The sequence below is a fragment of the Kogia breviceps genome, chromosome X (assembly GCF_026419965.1).
Source record: "Kogia breviceps isolate mKogBre1 chromosome X, mKogBre1 haplotype 1, whole genome shotgun sequence".
Lineage (NCBI taxonomy): Eukaryota > Metazoa > Chordata > Mammalia > Artiodactyla > Physeteridae > Kogia > Kogia breviceps.
The window spans coordinates 1,740,771-1,751,610 of NC_081330.1; the positions used below are offsets into that span (position 1 = coordinate 1,740,771).

At 66.7% G+C, this 10,840-nt stretch overlaps 1 protein-coding gene across 1 annotated transcript in view; it reads right to left on the reverse strand.

The window, feature by feature from the left end:
* The window catches only part of ATP2B3 (ATPase plasma membrane Ca2+ transporting 3), a 41,079-nt gene extending 32,752 nt beyond the window's left edge, over positions 1-8,327 (reverse strand). The window contains 6 exon segments of the mRNA XM_067023030.1: positions 2,373-2,498; positions 2,623-2,748; positions 3,170-3,427; positions 3,611-3,808; positions 7,496-7,803; positions 8,248-8,327. Of these exon segments, the coding sequence (XP_066879131.1) occupies positions 2,373-2,498; positions 2,623-2,748; positions 3,170-3,427; positions 3,611-3,808; positions 7,496-7,703 (916 nt within the window). The 5' untranslated portion in view covers positions 7,704-7,803; positions 8,248-8,327.
* Positions 8,328-10,840: the final 2,513 nt, after the last annotated feature.

A 10,840-nucleotide genomic window follows, 5' to 3' on the forward strand; every position in this document is an offset into this window, starting at 1 on the left:
GAGCTGGGGGTCAGGCTCCGCCCCCCAGCTCTCCTGCCTCACCTGCCCCAGGGCAGCAGCCGGGAGAGCTCTCTGCAGGCCACACACACACACTGCCCTGGATCCAGAGACGACCGGCCTGGGACAGGAAGCGCTGATGGGCCGGCTTGTCAGCCCCCACCCAACAGCTCACGTCACGGGACCCAGGGACACGGGCCGGAGGCCAGGTGGCTCCCAGGCAGTGGGGGCTGGTCTGGGGGTCCCAGGGAGGAGGGAGAGGTCCCCTCCCAGCCCCAGTGGGGTGTCAGTTGGGTCCTGTGGGGCATTCAGAGGTGAAGGAGACTCCTGGGGCGGGGCAGGGGAGACGCCTATAGACACATGGTGGGTGACAGTACAGCACAGGGAGGGGTGTTGCCCTGGGGCCGTGGGCACCTTCTGGAGGACGAGGGAGGTTGGAGATGAGCACGATGGGAAGGCGAGGGCTGGGCCTGGCCCTGAGAAGGGGCAGGAGCTGAGGGAGGGGAAGGCGAGGGGCAAGAGGGCAGCCCAAAGAAGGGAAGGACGCCCGAAGGCCAGAAACGGGCGGCGGCGGCAGCAGTGCCCTTGATGCACGGGCGGCACTGAGCCCACCGGCCGGATCGAGAGGTGGCGGGGGGCGTTGGGGGGGGTGCTGAGGGCGACGTGCTGCCTTCCAGTCTCTGCAGCCGCCAGGGGCTTGGGCGGAGACGTGGGGGAGGCGAGGGGTCGTGGGGGCTGCTGCCCCCTCCCCGGAGCCTGGCCATCTCTGCTTCCCCTGCAGGGCCCCCTCAGGTTCCCGTCCTCCAGGAAGCAGCCGCTGCCGGTGTCCCCTCTGACTCTTGAGTGGCGCAGCAAAAGCGGCGGAGAGGAACCGGGGCTGGGGGAGACCCGGTGGGGGGGCCTGGAGGGGTCTTGTCAAGGTCCAAGGGAAGGGGCCTAGGACCGAGTCCCGAAGGACGGTGACATTTAAGGGACCTAGCGGGAGGGGAAGAGCCTGCGAAGGAATGTGGCAGAGGCGTCCTGCCAAGCGGCCACCAAGGACTCCAGTGCAGCCCAGAGGAGGCCCAGGGCCCGCCTAACCCACCCACTGGCCCTCCTGGGGGCCCCAGCGTGCTGACTGTGGCGAGACAGCGGGCTGAGCCCTGCGGGGAGGGGGGCCTAGTGTGGCCAAGGCGGCCGAAGGTCCGCCGGAGCCCGTTGGCTGCGAGGGCTGGGCCTGGTGGACCAGAAGCAGGGCGGAGTCCAGGAAGGGAAGCCAGGCCCAGGCCGCCAGGAGCCGGGGCCGGTGGCGGCTCCCAGGCAACAGCGGCTCACCCATTTCCCCCCTCGCGCCTCCAGGAGCATCCATGTCCTCCCTCACGTGCCCAGGTCTGGGGACACTAGTGCGTCTTTCCTTACGCTGACCTGTCCCCACATCACTGCACTGCGGGCCCCGCAGCCTTGACCGACTGAGGTGGAGCTGGCGACCCGCACGCCCCGTCCCCAGGGCCCTGGCCGCAGGCTTCTGGCACACGGTCTCCCCGTACTCGTGCGCGTCTTTGTGCTTCTAGTGGGCCCCGGTGGCTTCGCTCGGGGCCGGCGTGCACACCTAGACAACGTCATTCCTTACCTGGTCTGACGGCATGAGTGGCCTGAGGGGAGACCCAGGGCAGAGCAGGGTGAGTTGTGAGCAGACAGACCGGGGTCCTGACTGGGATGGGGGCGGGTGGGGGGGGGATGCTGGCGGAGCTCCAGAGCTTTGTAAACCCTGCTCTGAGGAGCACAGGGGACACCAGCCATGCCTGGGGCTCGGGACGCTGGCAAGGGGAGGCCAGGGTGAATATCGAGCTGCGCCCTCAGAAGACATCTGTCCCCCGACACTGCTTTCCCTTAGGGTGAGGGCCCTGGCCCCATCTCGGCTTCCTCTGGCCCTGGATGTCCTGTGGGGTGTCTAGTCCTTTGTGCTTGGGAGCCCTCCGCCTTTGGCTGCATGGCCTGTGTTTCCCTAGCTTCCACGTTGGCCTGGGGCCCTCAGTGCCTCACCGTGTGGGCCGAACACCCCCAAGTCCGGGTGGCTGGTCCCTGTCCCCCCAACCCTGGCACACACGCCCCCAAAGCCTTAGGGGAAGAGCCGTCCGAGGGAGACTGCCTCACACAAAAGTGGGGGGCCCCCAACCTGCTGGCTCTGGGGCAAAGACCCCAGAAGAGGGGTCTCCAGAAGGAATCAGGAGACAGGGTATGGCCTCCCACCCCCTGACGGCTGGTTCTCCCCAGTGCCAGAGCCAGGGACTGGGCCAGCAAGGGGCCGTCACCAGGCAGGTGCGGAAGAGAGCACGGCGACATACGGGGGCCAGCGGCCTGGCGGCACTGGGAACTGCAGGGTACTGTCGCCTCACCTTTCTTATCCTTTTTCTCCTCCTCCTCTCCACCAGCCCCAAGCAAGGTAAAGATGATGCCTGTCTGGGAGTTCACACCAACGGCGGTCACCACCATTCTTCCAGAACCTTCCATGACATGAGTGCCTGGCACAGCAACACACAGAGACTGAGACAGAGGTCTGCACCGCTGGGTGGGGGGCGTGCTCAGCACCTACGGGTTTTGTCCTGGGCATTCCAGGAGCAGGGCCTCTGGCCCCGCTGGGCTCACCTGACAGCAGCATGGGGTCTTTGTCTGCCGACTTGCGCACGTGGTCTGACTCGCCCGTCAGGGAGCTCTCATCAATCTTGAGGTCATTGCCCTGGATGAGCACGCCATCGGCGGGCAGCAGGTCTCCTAAGGCCGGCCAGGTGGCCAGAACCACAGAGCATGCGTCCAGGAGGCCTTCCTCCATGCCGCCTCCCATCTCCCCCAGAGGAGGCCCTGTCAGGTGTGCGGCCCTCTCCCTTTGGTGTCCTGCTTTCTGGGGGCAGCCACCCACTCCTAGCCCTGTCATCCAGCTTCCAGGAAGGGGGCCCACAGGAGCGCCCTGCCGTGCTGGGGAGGCTGTGAGGACAGCCTGCTCGTGGGGCGCTGAAGCCGCTGACGCTACTCCCCGTCTTCGCCGGGCGTCCCGCCCGAGCCCCCCGCCTCCAGCCTCCCCCCCCATCCCGGAGAGGGCCTGCGCTGGGGGTGGGGGCGCGGTCCTCCGCTCCAGCCCGGCCCTGGCATGGGGGCTGAGCTCCTTCGCAGCACGGGTGGCGACGGGCGCGCTCACCATACTTGACCTGGGCGATGTCCCCTACCACGAGCGCGGCCACGGGGGCCTGGAGGAGCTGCCCGTTCCGGATGACGGTGAACCTCTGCTCCTGCTCGATGCGGCTCTGCAGGCCCCGGAACTGCTTCTCCTTGCTCCAGTCGTTGAAGGCCGTGACCAAGACCACGCAGATGACAGACAGCAGGATGGCGGCCCCCTCAATCCAGCCCGCCTCGGCCTCCCCTTCGTCTTCCGCCCCAGCCGACGCACTCCCGCACGCTGGGCCCGGGGACAGAAGGGAGGGGCAGGGGTGGCAGAGAAGTCCCTCCACCAGCAAAACCTCCTCCCTCCGCCACCTGAGGCCCCACGCCTCCCCTCCTGCCAGCACCTCCGCGCTGCCACCCGCGTCCGCCCCCGTCCACCAGGTCCCCCTTCGGCGCCCTTCCCAGCCCGGCCCCTCACCTTCGCTCTCCTGTCCGGGTGGCGCATAGAATGAGAGGCCCAGGGATACGATGGCGGCCACCTCCAGGATGATGAGGGTCACATCCTGCAGGGCCTCCCATACCAGCTGCAGGAAGGTCTTGGGCTGCTTGGGAGGGATGAAGTTCTGCCCGTAGACCTGCCTGCGCTTCTCCAAGTCACTGGTGTTGTCCGCCAGGCCTGCGCGGTGTGCGGGCGCGGAACAGAGGCACACAAGGAGAGGATGGGAGAGGCCGGCCCTGCACCCCCCGCGCCTTTCTCCGTGCCTGTCTTTCCCTCTAGACTGAAAGCTCCCAGAAAGCGGGAACTGCACTGGCCTGGCACCTGGAGCCCTTCTGCAAACCCGGGGGGGGGGGCATGTAGGCGGGAGCGCGTGCAGCCTCTCCAGCTGCCCGGAGGGCACAGGTGCGCGACCACGACCAGGCGACAACAGGGAAGGGTGGACCAGCCTCCCGATGCGCCTGCGGAGGTCTAGGAGGGAGGGAGGGAGGCTGGCCGGGTTACGCAGCGGCTCAGAATCAACACCCACAAAGGGGCCCGCCCCAGCTTTTGGAAGCTGGGCCCTGACCTCTCATTCTTGGGACGAGCCACTTCCCACCCAGGCCTGCACCAAGGCCGCTGGGTCTCTGCTTCCGGAGCATGAGCTTCCTCACGCTCATTCCTGAAGGTACCGGAAGCTTCCATGTGGGACTGGTATCCAGGCCACTGCCTCCGAAGGCCGGGCATCCACTTGGCCATCTTCCCTCAGCCCTTGGGACTCTGCTTCCTTCCAGGCCCGTCCACGGGCCCCCCATCCCCACCCCCCCGGAAGCCTTTCTGGCTTCTCTGCCCCCAAGTGCCTGGTCCCACACTGACACCTCGTGGACAGACAGTGCCTTGCAGTTCCCGGACCTGAGTGGCTACCACTCCCCAGGCCTCCAGTGGGCAGGGGTGGGGCAGGGGGTGGGCAACCAGAAGGTCCCGGGTGCCAGCCCTTGGGGTGCCCCCTGCCGGCTTGGAAAGCCACACGAGACCCGGTCCCAGATGACTTGAGAACAAGAAAGTGCTGAGTGTGGCGCAAAGGGGTTAGAAGGAAGGAGGGTGGGTGTGTGCTGGACAGGGAAAGGTGGCTTGGAGGGGGGGAGGGGGGCCCCTCGGGGTGGAAGGACCGACAAGAGCAAAAGCCCCCAGACGCGCTGCCTTGGCGCGTCTCCCGAGCTAGGCCATGACCGCACGCTGTCCGCCCCAGCCAGCAGGAGCCGCAGCTGTCTCTGCCCTTCTCCCCCTGCCTCACTGAGCCTGGGCCCCGCCACGGCTCAAGTTTCTGGAGGCTGTGGCCTCCCAGCTGGGCGTCCGGGAGAAGCTCAGGACCTCAGCTTCTAAGGGCTGGGGACCCAGCTGAGGGCCCATGTCCCACTCCCTTGACCTACAGGAGATGTGAAAAGTGGGGTTATTACTAGGAGGGTCCTCGAACCCTGAATCTCCCAGACACCCAGGCTCTCCACTACCCCTGCCCTGGGAAAGCGCACTGATCTGGAGGCCCCGAGGACGACAGAGGCCCCCGCACCCCGTAGAGAGCCCATGGGTCCTCGTCACGCCTCAGGAATCTGCATCCTGCCTGCCCTGCCCCCTATGCCCAGCTGGTCCCCACAGGAAGCTGGGCCCTCAGGGCCCCTTCCCCAGAAGCTCCCTCCCTCCCCCCTTCCCTCAGCGTGTGCCTTGGCCTTGGTTTGCCCTTGGTGCGGCAGCAACGCTTCTCTCTGCCTTGCTCTAGACCAGCCCGAGGCCTCGGCCTTCCTGTGGGCTCAGGGGTCCGGAGAGCTGCTGTTGCCGAAGCGCTTGCTGGGGTGGCCGAAGGCAGCTGCAGCCCCTCTGGTTCTGAGCACGCACTGGTCCAGCAGGGCCCCTGAGGTGGCCCAGGTCCTGGGTGCAGGGGCAGTGGCCGGCAGTTGGCATGGACTCATGGGCACCGTGCCCAGAGCAGAGGCCAGATGCCATCAGAATTGGATTAGGACCACATGGGGGCAGCTCTCGGCTAATCTGCCCTCTCCTTTCCATGAGTGCCAGGGGAGGCCAGACGGGGGAAGGGCCCGGGCCCAGGTCTCCCCAGCTCGGCCTAAGACCCAGGCTCCCTGGCTTCTGGAATCCTCTTGGATAGCTGAAAAGGCGGAGCCACGCACCGCCCTGGTCTCCTCACCCTCCCCAAAGCACCAGTCTGCCGGCACCCCGGAGTCTGCCCGCCTTGCCAGGGGGTGTGCGTGGGGCCCGGGGCTCAGCTAAGTCGCCCCTCCCCGCAGCTCAGGTCACTGCGTCTGAGCAGGAGTGGGAACGGCCAGGTGAGAACTCTGGGGCCTTGAGGGCTCCCGGGGTCGGAGACGGGAGGGCGGTCCTCGAACCGCTCGTTCTTCGGGATGCAGACCAGGCCAGGCTGGGGTCCCTCTGTCGGGGCCACCCACCCGGGCACCCGCCCTTCTTTACGCCCGCCCCTCCACAGGCACCGGGCGAGCGCCAGAGCCTCTGTGGCAGGGGCCTTGACATTTTAAATATTTAACAAGGCCTGACAGGCAGGGGAAAGAGCTGCCAGCTGAAGCCCATCTGCTTCCTTTTATCTGGGAGAGGCCAGAGCCCTTGTGGCTAAATGGCCCTCTACCCCGGCCTCCCCCCACCCGGCCCCGAGTCCGGGGGCTGGGGGGAGGGGCTGGGCAAGGAGGAGAGCAGGAGAGAGCTCCTCTGGCCCTGAACCAAGCCATCTGCCCCGATCACACACCCACACCAGGCTGGGTCCCTTTAGAGCACAAAGCAGGAGAGACCCAGGAGGCTCCTCAGAGCTCCTGACCTGGCCGTGCGGGCGCCCCCTCACCCAGCCTCAGGCCCACCTCCTCTGCGGGGGGTGGGGGGGTGGCGGGGGCAGGAGGCATCTCCACTCCCTGTTCCAGCCCAGGTGTCACCTGCACACAGACGGAGCCAGGGAGCAGGAGGCAAGGGTGACGGCCTGGGCCCTGGGTGGACAAAGGTGTGACAGCCGAGACAGGAGCTGATGCGATCAACCGGCACTGGCCGGGAGCAGGCCTGGCACCGGCGGCCCTGCCGGGGAAGCGGCAGCTGGGCCAGAAATGCTCTGGCCTCTGGGAACTGGGGCCAAGCCTGGCTCCCGGGGGTCCCGGCCTCCCAGCACACCCAGCGGGCAGGACTGGGGAAGGCTGGTGCAGGGCAGGGCAGACGTCTGCTCCGGAGCAGGGGAAAAGGGCCACAGGGCAGAGGGGGGGACCAAGGTGTCAATCAGGCCTCCACCCCTAGAACCTTCTAGAGGACACCCCCCCCCCAGACTCCCTAGAGGCTCCCTGCAGCGGATCTCAGAGATATACCGTCTCAGATTTGGACCTCTTCAGGACGGCCTGCGCTGGCGCCACCTCCACTCAGCACTCTACCCGGGCCCCACCCCAAGCCCCTCCCCAGAGGACCGACCCCTACGCCTTCCCTCCTCTTCCTGCCCCCCTTAACTGCACAGAGGGCCGAGCATATGGGGAACCGGGGGTGCTCGGTCAGGGGCTGCGATTCGGTGCCGGCTTCTCCCTTCCTCTCCTCTGTCGTTCCATTTCTATTTAATCCAAAGAAGAGATGCAAAGCGGGAACTGCTGATTACGGACGCACGGGTGCAGGGGCTCAGGTTGCCCCGCACAGAGCACGTCCCACTCCGGGGGAAATAGGAGCGCACAGGCACGATCCTGGTCGTGGTCGCGGTCAGGAGTGCCTCTGGGAAGCTGCTGTAAGCCCACCCAGCCCTGGACGGGGCCAGAGAACGTCTGCAGGGAGGAGTGAGGGGCGGTGCAGGGCCCTGCATCCCCGGCGCACACGCCGCCCGGGCCAGGACTCTGCTGGCCGACTTACCCTCCGTGGGTGAGGTCTTCAGCCTCCTGCAGAGCCCGCCCACATCCCCGTAGGTTTCCTGGACTTTCTGCAGCGCCTCGGCCCCTCGGAGCTCCATGAGGGAGCGCAGCTCGGCCAGCGTGCACCCAAAGCCCCCCGCATGGGGGGCCTCCCGTTGCTGCTGGGGTTTGGGGCGGAACTCGATGGAACTGTTGGCCACGTCCCCCATCCTGCCTGTGGCGCGGGAGGGGAGGGCGTCCTCCAAGGTCCCAGCGCCTGGGCGAGGTGCGGCGAGGCGGCGGCAGGGGGAAGTGGCCGTGCCCAGACACCTGGGGAGAAGGAGGTGAGAAGAAGCCCGGGGCTCGGTTGAGACAAAACCAAGGTCCACTCTCCTGGAGCGTTCTCTGCAAATCTGCGCACTCAGTCTGAGCCACGACTCACGGAATGCAGAATTGCCCTCCCAGGCCGGGCCAGTGGCCCTCATGCCCCGCCAGGCCCACCTGCCAGCTCACCCCCATGTCCTGCCACCGTAAGCTCGCTGCGTGGGGAAGCAGGCAGCGTCAGAGGCTCCTGGTGGGGACCTGCCGCCGCCAGCCTAGCCAACCCGGGACGCGGGGGCTCTCGCTGCCCCCCAGTGCAGCTGGGAACCCACACCGAAGCAGGGCCGACGTGTCAGGATTGAATAGTGGCTGGTCTCGCCCTGGCGCGGTTATAGGCTAGCCGTGCCCACCCTCGAGCTTTACTCGTCTGCTCCAGCTCGCTCCCATGCTTGCCTGATTAAGACTCGCCCGGTGCAGCCGGCATGCCATAAACCCCTGGGGGCAGAGTGGTCTTCTGGCGCGGCCTCTGCGGCTCAAGGTTTCAGGCCCGGGGCTGTGCAGGGTTCCGGGGAGCAGGCCAAGCCATGGACAGAGCCAGCTGGGCACTGGGTCAAGGCTTAGCGTGCAGGGTGTTTCTGCTGCCTTGAGGGCACCTGGGGTCGGGGGCAAGGAAGGGAGGGGGGTGCGGTGGGGAGGGTCAAAGGAGGGGAGAGGAAGAGAGCGGAAGGGGAGGGTGGAGGAGAAAGTGGAAAAGCGGCCGCAGGTCACTGGTGACTTCTCCGTCACCCTGGCCCGCAGCACAGAGCCGCCCACTCCCCTCCACACCCCCCTGCCCTCCAGATGGCAAAGTAAGGAGCCGGGCTCTCCCCAAGTTAGCAGCAGCCAGCCAGCCCCCCGGCCGCACTGCCTTCCTCCCCCGCAGAGCATCATGGGCTTGTCACCCCTCACACCGGCTGCCCTGCCTGCCGCCTTCACAGGGTCTGGTGGCGTGGACCACGGGCGCCTGCTGGGCCGCCCCTTCTCGGGCCCCTAGCTGCCCCTGCTGGGCTTTCCCCACCTCTCGCTCCCGGCGTGTGGCCTGAGCGTGCGTGCCAGCATCCCCCAAGGCCGTGCACCAAGCTCCCCGGACTGAATCCGTCTCAGCGCACGTGGCCTTGGCCTTCTCGCCAGCAAAGAAGCCTCCTGGCGGTGAGGCTCGGCTGGGCCCGATCCCTCACCTTTGGGGAAGCTCCTGGCTCAAAAGGATCCTCTTGGAAGCACAACTGGGCCACCAATCCAGGGTTTTGATCTAGAACCGCCCACGGAGACACAGTAACCCACAGCCTCGTGGCCTCTGCTCTCAGGAGAGCCCTTACCTCTCTGTGAGGCCCGCGGACGCCAGGAGCCTGGACGTGCCACAGTCCTCAGGGCATGAGACCAAGGTCTCTGGGGAACAAGGTCTACTCCCCCACGCCCACAGGCCTCAGGGGGTCTCGGAACATGGTGGAGGCCTCAGTTCCTCTGGACACTGGCCTCACGCTGTCAAGAAAAATCTCACGTACTTCAGGCAGTCTCGCCAGAGAGGTCTGGGAGACGGAGAGGCACCTCAGCAAATGGCCATCCAAAGTGAGCCAGGTTTTAAAAGTTTGGGCACCTAAGCGTTAACTCTCTAGACACCTTCTGCACGGAGCAGACACACGAATGCACCGTCCTCTCCGCCTCCCACGCATCTCCCCACCCCCTGTCCCTGCTGTGCACCATCTGACCAGTCTTTACTGAGCATCTACTGTATGCCCGTGCTGGCCGTCTCTGCTGCAGACAGAGGGGTGGGCACGACGGAACGGGTCCCCGCACTCTCTGGCCGGGAGGTGGGTGCCTAGCAGTTCCCGCTGGTGAGAGAGATGGAGGTAACAGCTCCAGAGCAATGCGGGCGCAGTTTCGGTTGGGGGCCGGGGGGGCGGGGAGGGAAGAGTGTTCTGATACCAGGAAGGAGGCGGATCCCATGGGATCCGGGAGACGACGGAGGGGGCTGCAGGAGGGCTGGGGGCAGGGACCCCGGGGGCTCGACCGGAGCTCAGGGGACTTGAAGGAAGCCAGGCTTCCGGGAGGTCAGGGGAGGGCAGGCTCCTTGTGGGGTGCTCTGTGAACGCACCTGCCCACCCAGGTGGGCACAGCGGGAATCCTCTGCCATCTGTCCGCTCGGGGAAACTGAGGCTTGGCCGGGTGACGAGGCAGAGCCACAGGGGCGCCTGGGTGTCCTGCTTCTGACTGCAGGCTCTTTCAGGAGGCACTGCAGGCCGTGATGGCAGCTTTCGACTCACCCGAGCTCCCCAGCCCTCTCCAGACGCCCCGGGCCGTCTTTCCCCGCCCCCCTGCCCTCCCCTCCTCTCTGCCCCGAGCTCTGTGCCCCTGTCTCGCCATTCCCAGAAGGTAGCAGGCTGGGTGAAACTGGCGGGGTTGGGCTCTGTCTCCCCAGCCCCCTAGCCTGTCGGTTGCTGGAGGGGAGGGCGGGGCCGGGTTCCTCTGCGGAGGCTCCGCTTTGGCTCTGACCAATGGGCGCTGTGAGTTCTGGTAGGGTGGGGGGACACCCAGCAAATAATGTGAGTCACTTGTCCCTGAGCAGAGTCCCCAGCCCTGGCTGAGGGGAGTGGCCAGCACTCATCCGGGGCTCTGATGCCCTTGGCGGGCAGGCCAGCGGCCTGCATTCCAAGACCTTGTAAAGTCGACCCACGGAGCTACCAGGGCCTCTCCAGCACTTCTCTCTAAAAGGGAAGCCAGATGAACAATTTGTTCCTTTTATCCCTTTGGCCTCTACACCCACTCGGCGAAGACCCCCGGTTGAAAGGCACCCAGCCCCGCCCACATGACACCGCTGGGTTCCAGGGGGTGACCCAGTCCACCGCCCAGGGTTGGGTGGGCTCTAGGGCCTGTGCTGGGAGGCAGCAGCTCATCCCAGGGGTGCACCCTTCCAGGGGCGCCCTGCAGGCGGGCAGCACAGCATCTCCCCGGCCCCGACCACCAGGGCTCACCCAGGGGCGGCTTCGTCTTCCCCCTCCGGCTCTCTGCT